We start from the raw sequence: 14902 nt of genomic DNA, 5'->3' as shown, positions 1-14902 counted from the left end.
ATCCTGAAGAGAGATGCCAGCAGCCTGCATTGGCTGTGGAGAAGCTCAGTGACTCTGACTGAACTGAGAGGCCCTGGAAATTGATGGGGAGTGAGGGGTGGAGGAGAGGGAGGCATCTAGTGGAGCACATGCATGGGTGATGGGGTCAGTCACTGAGACTGGGTACAGGGGCCTCCTGCTGATTTCACTGTGTGACCTGGGACAAGACAAGGCCCCTTCAGGCAGCAGTGACAGTCAAACCCCAGGCCATTCCAGCAGCACATGGGAACAGTGGCTTTAAATGTCAGGCAGCCAGGAGGCCCTCCCTCTGAGTCTGATTTTGAGCCTCTGAGTATCACCCTTAAGCTGCCACAAGGCTTGGCTTCTTTGCAGAACAGCCAGTGCTAGGCACACGCCACCCATGCACCTTCCACAGGCCAGCCACACCCCACTCACACACCCTCCACAGGCCAGCCACATACCCAATACACACCTTCAGCACACTATCCACTTGCTCTCCACACCCCGACTGCACGCCATCCACATGCCATGCACATGCTATCTGTATATGATCCATATACCTTCTTCATGCCATCCAGATATGTCATACCAGTCATCCATACACAAGCTACATGCCATTCCCATACAACCATGGCCTGCCATGTGCCATCCACACACACCCACATGCTTGCCATCAGGTGTCCTCAGCATCCTCTCCAAGATGAGGACAAGGCACCAGGTGGGGACCCTAAGGACATCTATAAAACTGAGTCCAAGTCCCAGGGCATATCACTCCCATGGAGATTCACTCCCCACCCCCCACGGCCTGACCAGGTACTCACCTTTGCAGGTGCAACCCTCCCGAGTGATGACCTGTCGGCAGATACCACAGGGCTTCACCTTCTTGAAGGTCTTCACCTTGAAGCGGTGAGTCTTGGGGGCCTCCAGATCCTCTGGCTGTGGGAGGAGAGACAGAGGTCAGGCCTAGGCAGAAGCCTGGGGCCCTGGGGCAGAAGTCAGGGGCCTGGGGAGAAGTAAGCAAAGACTGGGGAGAAGGAGAGGCAAGGGGCCCCTTCAGGTGCAAAAGGCCTGAGGCCATTTCTGGGAGGAGGTTCCTAGGGAAAGAGACAGCTGTGGGTGCAACCCAGACTCCCAGACTGAGGTGGGTCAGCATACTGGGGCCCAAACAACAACTGGAGACCCCAGCATCTGGGGATCACAAGTCCCTCCATGGTTTCTTCATCACTTTTTCTTTGTGTTGGCTTCATTAGCAAAGTTCACTACCCTGACATGAATTGTTCCATACAATTTTACACACGTATGCCCCACATTACCAGACGCCAGAAGGCTCCCTTGTGGCCGTCCCAGTCAATACCCCCCATAGTAAATAGTATCGTCACTTCTATCACTAAAGATACATTTTGCCAGGTTTTTAAACTTCATATGAATGGAAGTAATCAGTATGTAGCTTGTGTCTGGCTTCTTTCACTCAGCATTAGTCTGCGAGATTCATCCCTGGCGCTGTGCAGAACAGCGGTGTCGCCTTCTCGTTGCTGTTGAATACTCCACAGTGAGTGCAGCAGACGCATTTATCTGTTCCGCCACTGATGGCCCTTAACTGTTCCCCTGTCCCCAGAACACCACGTCCCTCAGTTCTTTCCCTCACCTCATTACCACCCCCTACCCTACCCAGACGGCTTTTTCCTTCTTTAATTTCATGTTCTCTTTTTTGCATTATGAAAATATCGATATGCTAAAAAATCCTTTTTTAAAATTACACCATCATAGAAATAGATGAAGGGAATAAAGAGTTACAAACATCCAGTTGTAAAATAAATTACTCAAGGGGATGAAAGTACAGCATAGAAAATACAGTCAATAATATTGTAGTATCTTTAATGTTGACAGATGGCAACTACACTTGCTGTGGTGAGAATATAGTCATGTATGTAATTGTCAGGTCACTATGTTGTACATCTAAAACCAACACAATACTGTACACTAGCTATATTTCAATTTTTAAAAAATAAAAATAAATAAAACTCTACCACCATAACACGAGATGAGAGGCAGGCTGACAGTCCAAGTCTTCTCTGTGTCTGACCCGCCATGAGCCCCCGGGCCAGTCACCAGCCCACTACTACCGCAAGCTTCAGGTTTCCCCTCTGGACACTGTGAGGTTGGACACCACACCCCTCATGCTCCAACAGTCTGTCCTTGGTGACCATGTATGGGAACACACTGTGAGGCACAAAGCCCTGCAGCCACACTGCTTAGGACCCCCTCCTCCCACCTGCAGCCCCCAGCCCTGGCCCGTGCTGGGGCAGCACCCTTCTCTTCCCCATTCAGAGCACTCCCCAGGGAAGTCGTCCCTGCCCAAGGCACTCATCCTGGTGTCTACCTGTTTTGGTTGCCTGGCTCCAGCAGCAGAAGCCAGCAGTACACACACATGGGCAGCACGCTGCTTCCCCTCTCACAGTCACAGAGTTTTCTGACATCCCTCTGTACACACATGGATGCACAGAGGCATGATCACAGACCCTGCAGAGAGAAGTCTCTCCAAGTGCCCTTCCTTGTGCCTTGCCCCAGAGCCTCCCAACTGAGGAGGAAGGGCAGCAGTGCCCTACAAACGCAGTGTGTCCAGGACTCCTGTCTGAAGACACTGTAGTGGTGAGACCTGGGGAAAAAAGATTGGGCCATGAGAGACACAGAGAGAAAAAACAGAAAGCCAGAGAGAAAGAGAGGGGAAGAAGGGTAGAGAGAGTCAGAAACCAGAGACAAAAGGAAAGACAGAGAAAAGCAACAGAGAGTCAAAGAGGTAAAAAAGACCAAGATAAAGGCAGAGACAAAGACAGAGATGAACAAGTGCACACAGAGAATGAGAAAGATCAGACAGAAACACACAGAGACTATAAAGGGAACCAGAGAACCAAAGGGGGACAGACAGACAAAAAGGCACAGGAGCCAGCTTGAAGGGGCCCCCAAAGGCTAAATCTGGGATGATCTTAGTATCAAAATACATAGTGATGGCAATGGTTTCAATGAGCCCATACTTGTTTGTGACATAAGTGAATAAATTGTAAGTTTGATGAGTAATAGAAAATTTACAAGTCTCAAAGCACCTCCCCACATCATGCTCATAAATTACAAAGGGGGAAAAAGTAACTTTTCTTGGCAGATTCCACTTTAATCAAGTGATCAAAGTTAACATCACCAGTAATTGGATGAACGGAAATCGTGCACCACAGGCAGATGCATCAAGAACAAGACATTGCTTCTGTGACATTCCTGCCAAAGAGCACAAGCTGAATCTAATCATGAAGAAACAGCAGACGGACCCAAACTGAGGGACAGTCTACCAATTAGATGGCGTGTCATCTTCAAAGCCACAAGGTCATGAAAGTCAAGGAAAAATGGTGGAGATTTCCAGCCTGGGGGAGACTAAACAGACATGACAACCACATGCGGTGGCTGATTCTGAACTGGACTCTTTCCATGCCCACCAAAGACATCACTGGGGCAACTGGACAAACCTCAGTGGGGCCTGAAGATGAAATGGTGCTAATGCATCAGTGTTGACTTCCTGACTCTGGTGGTGGTGCTGGGTTAGGTAGGAGAAAGTCCTTATAGAAAAACCAGAAAAGTATTTAGGGATGGTGGGGCATTGTGTCAGCAACTTACTCTCATAACTCAGGGAATAATAAGTTATTTGCACTGTACCTGCAACTTTTCTAAAGTTTGAGATGGTCTCAAAACTCAAAGAGATAAACAGACAGAGAGATGGCAGGAGGCAGGAGGGCAGAAGTGGAGAGAACAGAGAGGGTGGTGGAGCCAGGAGTGGGTGGCAGTGCCCCAAGGTGGCCAGACTAGGCAGCAAGGTCTGGGTTCCAGGAGCTGTTGGGGTTAGCGGGGAATAGCACTGCCCAGCTATGGACCTAACTCAGTGTCCCTCATTGAACAAGGAGAGGCAGAGAAGTCCCCTCCATTCTGAGGTCTCATCTCCACTGTTTGGCCATCTCAGCCCCTGGCTGGCGGTCTTCCAGATAATATCTGTAACGGACATTCCAGGGAGGGCGCCTAACCCAATGTCAACTGCAGCAACCCAGGCCAGGAGGAGCAGGAAGGGGGTTGGAGTTCAGTTTAAGGCCTGTCTGGGGAGGCCGTCAGGAAGCCCTAAAGCCCAGTTGTCTCAGTCCTACTCTGCCCCAACCTGCAAGCCTGCCTCCCCCACCCCACTGAGTCAGGCAGGCCTCTCTATTCCAACTTATCTCCCAGACTTTTCTGCCTACCCCCCAAATCTAGCCCTTCGTCCAAAGCCCAAGGAGAGACCTCTTCTCCAAGGCATAGTTAGGGCAGTAGAATCTCCCAAAAGAGGGTCCTGGCTGCCCAAGGAACAGATTGAAAGCAAAAGCCCAGGCTTCTCCCCCAGGCCTTGGGCCTGCCTGTCCTGCTTACCCAACCCCTTAAAATCTGAGCTTACCAAATCTCTCTCTGCATGGGCTTGGATAGCAGAAACAGGGCTTCAGATACACGCTCTGGCCTCCCTTACAGCCTCTCCAAGCAGCTTCTGGGTAATGGCCCAGGACCCTCCTGACCCCACGCCTATCAGGTGCTGGCTCTCTGGCTGAAGAAGCACTGGGACGGGAGTCTGGAGACCTGCTTTCTAGGCCAGCAGCCTTAAGAGCATCAGTGACCTTCCCTCATCATCTCTAAATGGAAATGAGGGGTTTGGACAAGATAGTCTGAGCGTACACAGTGTAGCCGGGTCAAGTTTGAGACGAAGGGCTGAGGGTGCTGGGGGCAAGACATGCTGATGGTTACAGAGAGAGGGATGTCTAGTGAGCTACCGCTCCTCTGGGAGAGGCTGGGGACTCTGGGGGGAAGCAAGTAGGCCAGCTTGGTCACCCCCAGACAAGTGGCCCCAAGCAGTGTCCTTGACTCTGCTGGCATTGTCTTCTCTGGCTATGAAATGGGGCATCTAGTGATCTTGTGGAAAGAGTCATCCACACAGATTTGAAGGTTTCTGCATGGTGGATGAGCAAGTCCAGGATGGATAAGCCTCCCTCATCTTACTGCAACTATCTTCAAATATCCAGATAGCTTCAAATACCCAAAGATGCTATCACTGTAGGAAAGGACCAGGTGTGTGAAGATACTGAAGGCAAAACAGCCCAATGGGCAGAAGCCATAATGATGAATGGTTAGACTCAAGGGGCAGCGAGAATTTCCCAATTACCACATGCTAGAATGCAGATGAAGAAGAAAACCAGGGGTCTGCTACCCTGCCCTTGCCCAGGGTTACAGGCAGAAGATGCAAACAAACCCAAAAAGTGCAAAGCTCCATTTGAGGGTAATGGCTTCCTCCGACAATGAGTGTCATCTTCCCTGACAAGTGGCAGACCGCCTCACAAAGCACCCCGACCCCTCCCTTGCTGGATTAGGTCCTAAGGGCCAGAGGATGCACAGCCACAACAGGAACTGCTGGTCTTCAACACCCACCTCCCTTGAGTGCCAGAGCCCAAAAAGAGAAGAGTACCAACCTGGACATCCCCTTCACCACCTTCTAAGCCCAAAGCCCTACCCTGGGACAAGCTCACCCAGCACCAAGGCTCTTCCTGGCTTCAGGGGGACCTACTCCCTCCCACCCTCCACTCAGCCAAGCCTGCCTGCCAGATATGCACATCCCAGCCAGAGGGGTGTGGCACATCTGGCTTGGACAGCTTTGGCGGGAGTCCTTGGCCCCGGGGTGGGAAAGGCTGTTTGTGGGTTCCTCCCTGCCCCATGGGGTAGGGCCTGGTGGAGATGGGGGTAGGGATGAAAAGGGGTCTATAACCCGAGGGGTCCTCCAGCTTGCAAGCTCTTGCCCCCTCCCCAAGAAGCTTGTGCCCCCCGCCCCCTCCAGTCTCGCTGTGCCCAACACTAGGAGCACTGGATGCTGTGGCCAGAGGGCAGACCTCTGTGAGCCCATGAGCCTTGGCTAAGAGAGTCGCCAAAATCTGCTATGACAGACACAGAGGGCCAATCCATGCTCTCGCTGCCTCCTGGCCATCCACCCCTCCATGTCTCTGCCCTGAGTTGGGACACCAGGACCTGGTTGGCAGCAGCTGTCATTTCTATGGAAATACTCAGACTGCTGGTGCAGATGCAGGCTGGCATCAGAGATTCCCCCAGGGAACCTCAAATGCAAGCTCCCCCCAACCCTGCCATACCTTCACATTCATACTGGAGTTCCTTCACCAACCCTCCCAATCGCCTAGCCAGCTAATGGTCTGACCATGTTCTTGGTTGCTCCGGGTGGAAAACTCTGAGTCACTCTCAACTCCTCCTGGCCCTCCACCCTCCAATCCAACCAGTTGCCAGGCTGAACTGTGTTTCTTACACACTCTCTCCACCATCCTGCCTTTACCCTAATGGAGGCCTTGTCATCTCTGTCTAGGGCGGTTACAAGAGACTCCTGAGCCCCCTTAACCCTGGGCTCCTCCTCCCCATATAGCCTCTATGCAGCTTCTAAGAAGCACAGCTCTATAGGGTCACTGACACCCCCACTCACCCTAAAATGCTTTCCCACCTTTCCCTGAAACCAAGATAAAAACTGCACTGCCTCCAGCCAGCAGGGGAAGCAGCCCTGGTCCATGCCCAGCCCACCCTGCCATCTCAATCCCAAGCACCACTCCCCAACTGCCTGCCCTGTCTTCACCTCTGAACCTCTGCTCTGCTGTTCACTCTTCCCAGAATGCCCTTCCTCCCCTCTCAACTTGTCAAGCTTCTAGGCACCCTTAAAGGCCTTATGCAGACCTCATCTCCCCAGGGAGCTCTTCCCAGGTACCCCTTGACCACTATCAGAATCAACTGCCCTACTGTCTTCTTTTTTTATGTTGAAAAGTTTGAAAGCTCCGGAAAAGACGAACATGCACATTCCCTTCGCCCCCACGATTCACAACTTCTTCACATTTGTGTCTCTGTGTCTGTCTCTGTCCCCTAGGTAACTCCAATAGCATTATCACACCGGGAAATGCTACATCAATACAATACTATTATCTAATAGTCAGTTCATATTCTGATTTCCTCTTTTGCCCCAGGAAAATCCATTAGAGTTGGGTCTTCGGTTTTGTTTTGATTTTGGACTCGGAATCCAGTCAAGGTCCTGCATCACATGTACTTGCTGGGATGCTCTCATCTTCTTTAATCTAGATACATTGCTCCACACTCTGACTCCTCTCTGATGACATGGACATTGTTGAAGAGTCCAGGCAAACTGTTCTGCAGAATGTCTCTCGGTTTGGATCTGCTGGCCACCTCCTTGTGACCAATTCGGGCCAAGCGCTCCCAGGTGCCCCTTCCTTCCCTCAGCCATGCTCTCCTCATGCCCCATCATGGCACTCTATGCAATCTGACTGGTCCTTGCTCCTCTGCTTGTCTGCCTCACTGGACTAACCTGTTAAATGGGTATCAGTAGGAACCACCCTTAGGGTGTTAGGAGGAACAAGTGATAATAATTGAAAGTCATAATGCTTGAAAAGCATTTGGAATAGCACCTGGCACATAGTAAGTGCTCCCTAGGCATGGGCTGTTTCATGTTGTCATTCCTTGTGCAGGCACCAGACTAGCCACGCAGGTGGCACATGTCCGCATGTACTTCTGCTCCTTGTTCCCTATCCCAAAACAGTGTGACCTCACAGCAATCTGAAGCTGCAGATCGGATGGAGCTGCTGCCTGGCCCCCATCCCCTATCCTGTAATTACACCTCCCCCCACCAAACACACCCATCGGGTGCTGGCATCACCTGGCTGAGAAGAAAGTGCTCTACTCTGAGTGGCCCTGGATTTCCCCAAGAGGGGAGTGGGCACAGGGGGCTGTCGCGGAGCTCCTCCCCGGGTGACAGAGAAGCATGCGGATGCCTGGGGAGCCCAGCAAGCCACCTGACAGCCCTCCGCCCCTGACTCAGTTTCCCGGGCTGGATGATCTCTGTCCACCAGCCTGCTTCTCTCCCCGTGGCTCCTCACAAACCACATCCCAACATTTGTGAGCACCACACCCCAAGTTCCTTGTTATGCCCTAAAGAGAGATCACCTCCTGGAGTGAAGGCTCAGAGTGGGGATAGTCTGAGCCCCCATTATTGGGGCCTGGCGCTGTGACACAACATCCTAGGAAGGCTGAGAACTCGTTCCAGAACACACAGGGAGAGCGGGATGGAGCAAAGAATCAAATCCAGGTTTGTCTGAGGCAGAGGACCGAGTCCCCAGCATTGCACATACCACTACTTCCAATGGAACCTCAACAGCCATTGTCTGGGGCCATCTCCCAGAGCCCCGGCAGGCAGGTCATCAGTGCGCCTCAGCCTAAGGCCGCCTACGAGCCAGCTTACCCTGTCTTATCCATCCCCGGTTATTTCCACTTCCTGCACTTGGAGTTCCACGTTCTCAGCTTCATCTGTGCATTTAGTTCAAGTTCACCTCCCAAGAGATCCTTCCTGATACCTCTTCTCTCCTCCCTTCACCTTCCTGTGGGTTCTCTCTTGGAAATGCCATGTTACTGTGATCATTAGCCCAAAATCTATGAGCTTCTTGAAGAGAGTGGGCACTCCAGAATCATCTGTGAGATGACAGTTGGACAGGGAAGGTTGGGGCAGGGTAGCTGAATGCCTGGGTGGTTTCTTCATCGCAGCACTTCCCCAACACTAGTTCCCCACCCCTGGGCTGTCCCCCATCAATACCTCCAACCCAGAGGTCCAATTCCCCCAGCCCATACTCTGCCTCCTTTCAGGAACACTGAACCCAAGGGCCAGGAGGCCTTTGGCAGGCCCTTCCCTTCTGTGGGCACCCTTCACCCTGGCTGCAAACTGGAGCTAGCTGGCCCTTTGCTTCCTACCTCACAGAATTACAGTGAGGTTCACATGAAATTGTGTTAGTCAAAGAAATGTACACAGGTAAGGCCCAGAGAGGATCAATACTTGTCTGACAACACAGCTACTAAGTGGCAGAGCCAGGATTTGCACCCAGGCGGACTAGCTTCAGAGTCCAGGCTCTGACCACTGTGCGTGCTGCCTGCAGGGGAAGGCCTGCCTATTCTCAGCCTTCACATCATTCTCATGTCCCCTTTCACACTGACCCCACAGACCCTGCCCTGCCGTATTCTCAGAATAGAAAGCCCTGGATGGTGGCAGGAGACCCAGGTCCTAGTCCTGACTCTAACTTGCTGCATGGCCTTGCAAATGCGCCATCACAGAATAAGAACTAGCATTTCTTGAGCTCTTACTGTGTAAGAGATGCTATTTTCTTTCTTTTTTAGAGATGCTTTAAATGCCTATGCATATTAGCTCATTTAAAACCTAGCAACTCTATCGGCAGGTGGGGAAGTCAAGGCACAGAGTTGTGAAGTTACTTGCCTAAGGTCACACAGCTACCAGGTGGCATGACCAGAATCAAGCCCAGGTACTGCACTCTCAGCCAGCACGCTATCCCCAAACACTGCAGAAAACCAGTGAGGTGCTTCTCTCCAACTTGGTGCCTCAAACATCATTTTGACAAACTTTGCAAAAGGAGGGTTTTGTTTCAGACGCCGGTGGGTTTCATGCAAACCCACAGTCAGGAAGCCCTGGGAGGGCACAGCCATTACAGGCAAACAGAACTCCAGAGAGAACAAGTTTCAGACCAAAGAGTCAGACTAGGGTCTATATGGCAGGAACTGCACATCAGGACTCTGGGGGCTCATGAGGACCTTTCTGACAAAAAATGTGTGCTTAGCACTGGGAAGGACTCCAGCTCCAGAACAGAGAACACTTCATTGTCTACAGCTGGAAGTGGTCTCAGAAAATAGTATCCAAGCTTCCTTGAGGTCCAGAAAAGTTGAGTGACCTGCCTGAGGCCACACAGCTTGCTCAGGGCATGGCTCACTTGGCCCCTGGCCCTGGCTTGTGGCTCTCTCAACCCTACCCTGCCTCACAAGCCCCTTCCCAAATCCTGAGGACTGGGAAGGGAGCCTCAGGAAGGAAGAGCCTACAGCTCTAAGTCCATCAGCATAACACCAAAAAGCCTCAATTAATAGGCATGTAATTATTTTCTAAATAAACCTTATACTTGAATATGTAATAGCAAATGGGAACATTTGATGAGAAAATCAAGTTATGCATTATATCTAGCTATGCTCCTCAGCTATTAAAGTGATTTTTATTCCTAGAGCTTGTTAAAACTACACACTGCAGATTTATTACTGCCCAATGGATCATCTGCAGCTATCCCTGTCCAGGAACATGTGCACACATAGACCCGCACACACTGACACTGGGGCTCAGGCCTTATCTCTGACAGACTATGCTTCAGTTTACCTCCCTGAGACTGCAGACCCAGCTAGTTCTTGGCTCCACAATAGTAGGGTGGAGTGGCTGGGCAGTCAGGAGCCTCAGAGGTGGGGCCCTACCCCACAGCACCCATCCCAGGGAGATCCTCCCACTACATGAGATCTGGGGTACAGGGGATCCCACAAGCTGACCAGGATGTTTCAGGGAAGGGGAGGGAACCAGCACTTACTAAGCAACTACTGTGTGCCTGAACACCTGGTCTTTTGGCATACATCTTCGCCCTCACCCCAGCCATACAAGGTGTGTACTGTTCTTCCCACTTTGCAGATCAAGAAACTGAGGCTCAGGAAAGGAACTGCCTTCCCAAAGGCTACCCATCTGATAAATGATGGAACTAGGATTTGAGCCTAGCCCTGTCTGTCAAAGTCCACATGCTTCCCACCACCAGGTGTCTCTCAAGGCAGATGCAACCACCTTAGCAAGGTCTCCAGGGCTTTTGTCTTGCCATAAGTGATACCGTCTGGCCCTCCATGCCCTACCACAAACACATACCCTGGCCCTACCAAGCCCACCCAATAGGGAAGAAGGTTGCTGGTACAACTGCCTTATGCAATGGGATAGCAGGGAGAGGCAAGAATCTTGACATAGCCAGGCCTGTGCCCTCTGTCCAGGCCACACTCCCCCAAAACCAGTCTACCCTGGCAATGGGCATGCAGGCCAGGGCTGGGCAGAGTGAGAAACCCCCTCTGCCCAGGCTACTCCCACCAGCCTCTTCCCATTCCCACAGATGAGTGACTGCAAGGCTGTCCCACTGAGCTGGCCAACCAGAGACTGGGAAGGTACTCAGAGGGCAGGAGAAGGAACAAAGGGAAGGAGGCTTAGAGAAGCCCAAAATGGCAGCCTCCACACCTGCCCTTGGCCACCACAGTTGCCAACCCTCGAGGAGGGCAGTAACATCAATAGGGTACCCTTGCCTCGCTCTTGACAACTCCCTTTTGTTATCCCCATGTCACCCATCAGGAAACCGAGGCTTTTCCCAGGATCCCCCAGCTCAAGTGGCCCTTTCTCCATCCCCACCAGGAAGTCTAACTGCCCTTTCTCCCACCGCACGGCTCCTACACCACCCACATCTATCCTCAGTCCATGCAGGTCTTCCAGAGCCTGTCAGCGGGAGCTGGAAGGGCCTACAGAGATGAACACGGCCAAGGCTCCCATTTTACAGACGCAAAGACCAGCCCAGTGAACCGCTGATGGAGGCATCCTCTGTGTAGGACCCTCCTGGCACCTTCAATCTACTGATCAGACCCACACGCCACCTACCTCTCCTCATTCCAGCCCCCTCCCCTGCTTGCTCCTCTCTGCCCAAGGGACACCTGGCTGCCACAACTGTTTTCGACCGCCAAGGACTGGCCAAGGAAGGGGCAGGAAAGGCCACATCTGGATCCCAGGCTTGAAGCTCCCTCCCCCAAACCAGCCATCACTCTCTTTGAGACCAGTATTAACTCAGCCAGGGATGACTTCCTCGCCCTCCTGACCTCTGTGCGTACCTTTGCCCAGCCCTGACAATCATACAGCCCCTATAAGGAAGGGGTCTTGCCCCCACTCCTCCTGTAGCAAACAGCCCTCCTCCAGACCCCCTCTTTTCCAGGAGCCTCTGCCCCTGACTGGCCTCGAGACTTTTAACCCTCACCATGTGGCCCCTGACCCAGTCTGCCCACCCCTCAGCCACCCAACACACAGCTTCCTGAACCTGGGGCCAAGAAGGGAGCAAGAAGAGGCCATGGCTTCCTCACTGCGGTAGGAGGGTGTGTGGTGGGGGGTGTCTTAGTAAAGATGGGACGGCTATGGAAGAAGGCATGGCAGCGGGTCAAAGCAGAAATTAGCTCTACAAGGGATAAAAGTGATAGAATCCAAGCAGAATCCTCCCCTAGCCCAGTTTTTCCAGATTTCATGTTCTTGGTCAATATGCACTGTTCCCCAGGCCCCTACCACTGCCCCCTCCTCAAACCCTCAGGCTGAGTAGCTGAGGGGATGAAGAATTTTCATCCCAGCGTCGGGGTGGGGCAGGAGAGGCTCCAAAAAGAAACAGACTTCTTGGTGGCTTCCCTCTACTCAGTGCTCCTACACTCACTGAGAGCCAGAGGAGTGGGGAGAGGGTTGTACTGACCGGCAGAACCAGGGCCCGGGCCCTACTGATGGGGAAGGACTCAGGCTAGGGGTCTGCTCAAGTCAGGCTGCCCTGTCTGAGGCAGAAAAGCCCCCGTCTTTTAGCACCATCACACACCCCCACCCGCCTGCCATTGGATAAGATGGAAAGGGGGTGAGGGTGACCTCCTAGCTAAAGCAGTCAGACCTACCCAGAGCATGCAGGACAGACAGATCCACGTCATCTTCGGTGGGTCCCTTCCCGTGGGTTACGCTTGGGGCCTGCAAATGGTTCCCTTGAGCTCACAGTCCCCACAGAGCAGGCAGGAGGGAGCTCTGAGGCCAGGCTGCTATTCCTCCAACTCAGCCAGCATCTGTCGGCCTCTCTCGCCCTGCCTGCCGCCAGCTCACCCTCCCTCCTTCTCCTTCTCCTCCCCCCCACTCCGCCCCTTGTCCCAGCCTCCTGTCTCCTCCCTCCTCCTAGGCGCACCGCACGCTGATGGTGGCTTTGGGGGTCAGAAGCCCTGCTTTGCAGGGGGTGTGAAGAAGTCAGGGCAAAGGAACAGCTACTGGCGACAGGCACCCCCAAACCACACTCAACCCCCTACCACAAGACACAATCCCCGGGAGCCATCAAGGCGCCTCCTGTCTCCTGATCTGCTGCTGGCAAGCCTGGAGTCCGCCTCCTCTCTGCAGACCCCCATCCCAGACCATCGATGGACAGACGAACAGACAGACGGATGTAGGACAGCACAGTCTGCATACCCTGGGGGTACCTGGACCCTGACACATCTCCAGGCACACATGCACGCCCTCCTGCCCTCAGAACACACACTTATTTGCACACACATACTCAGCAACAGGCCTTAACACAAGAAGAACAAGGCCTGAAACGGCTGGACAAGGGCCCTGCCCCCGGGCTGTGAATTTCAGTCCAATTTTTTTCCTACTTCTTTTTTTCCTTCTTTCTTTCTTTTCTCCAAACATCTGTCCCAGCCCTTCCTGCCCTTCTTAAAGAGAGCCCCGCTCCCGTCTCCCGCGAGAGTGTTTTTCCGGACTGTGCCCTGGGCCAACATTTGGTTTGTATTTCCCCACCGCCTCCTCCCCCGCCCCGGCTCCCCAGCCCTGGGCCCAGTGTTCACCTCCCACCATTCCACCCGCCTACTTCTCCCCGACAGTGTCCCCCTGCCCTGCCAGCTCTTCCACCACCCGGCCCCAGTCTTAGTTCAGGGGAAACAGTTTAGGATCCAGGGGGAGAAGAACAGGGGTACAGAACCCAAATGTGGCCCCAGGGAGCACTTCAGGGGACTCAGCAAAATCTGCCCCAAGCCCTCATTGTCTCCATCCCCACCCCCAACCTTCCCCAAAAAACTTTCCTCTTTCAGCCCTGGCCCAGGCTGGACCAAGTTGGGGTGGGTGGGGCTGGTGAATCACCCGCTCTGCTTTTGGAGCCTTCCAGGGGAGGGAAAAAGAGCTCAGCCCCACCCCCTTTTGTAGACACACACACGCAGGGACACACAGCCCAACTTTTAAAAACACACAAAATGCCGAGGACAGGGCCCCACCCAGAGTAGGCACTCTGAGACCATTTTCTTGGCTTGAGCAACTTGGCAAGAAAGTCCTCTTGCTTGAGCTCCTGTGCACACACAGGAGTGTGCTGTACATGCCCCGAGGGCACGGGTACAAAGGGTTACACATCCCCTGCCTCTCCTCCATTCACCTAAGTGCATGCCCTCACCACTCTGTCAGCACCACACACAGTGCAACCCCAGGGTGCAATCTCTGCCCTGGTCTCTCCCCTCAGTGGACCTGCCCAGCTAGGTGTATACAGTCCAGCCAAGACATTTACCTGGGAAACCTCAGAAGGAGAGGGGAACAGTCCCACCCATGGAAGCAGGCTGTACACTGTACAACAGACTGACACTCTAATGTTTGGTGATTCGGAGAAGTCAGGAGAGGACACTGGAGTAAGGTGCCTTATCCTGGTCCTTCCTGGAGCATGTGCCTGAGTTAAGAGTGTTTGTTCTAATAAAGGAGATAGGCTAAGGATTCAGAATTCCTGCTCCACGCCACACCAAGTCGTTCTGTGATCTGTCGCTACAGGGTCACAAATGTTCTGCCCCTCCGGTGCATGCCCTGACGAATCCCAGTGACCCCCAGCACCCCCACCCCAGCTGTCACCTCCCAAACTCAGCTGACAGTTTAGCCAACACTGAAGTGGACCAGCATTTCACATGTAGCTGGCCCTGCCGTCACCACTGCGGACAGCCACAGATACACACCTACAAACTGCTGGCTGGAGCGAAGGGCAAGCAAGGGGTGGTTTCCAGGAGTCCTCTCTAAGAGGCCCTAAACCCATGCCCTAGCCACCATCATCAGCCCTGCCAGCTTCCCAGCAGCTTCAACGGCTCAGCCAGCTAAGCCCTGACACCCCCGTGCCCCTCCCGCCTGTCTCCACCTGCCCGAGCCGCTCCCACAGCC

At 53.2% G+C, this 14902-nt stretch overlaps 1 protein-coding gene across 5 annotated transcripts in view; it reads right to left on the bottom strand.

The window, feature by feature from the left end:
* Positions 1 to 14902, bottom strand: part of TNS1 (tensin 1) — a 229600-nt gene that overhangs the window by 186221 nt on the left and 28477 nt on the right. For 4 of the 5 annotated variants that reach the window (XM_037015945.2, XM_037015948.2, XM_037015950.2 and 1 more), the window contains exon 2: positions 822 to 936. In XM_037015945.2, the coding sequence (XP_036871840.2) occupies positions 822 to 936 (115 nt within the window). Of the gene's footprint in view, positions 1 to 821; positions 937 to 12633; positions 12785 to 14902 lie in introns of those variants that run through there. The other variant, XM_073218118.1, reaches the window with a different exon arrangement.

This window comes from Manis javanica, chromosome 12 (assembly GCF_040802235.1).
Source record: "Manis javanica isolate MJ-LG chromosome 12, MJ_LKY, whole genome shotgun sequence".
Classification (NCBI taxonomy): Eukaryota; Metazoa; Chordata; class Mammalia; order Pholidota; family Manidae; genus Manis; species Manis javanica.
Note: the sequence above shows the minus strand (reverse complement) of the source record. Positions and strands in the feature narration are given on the sequence as shown.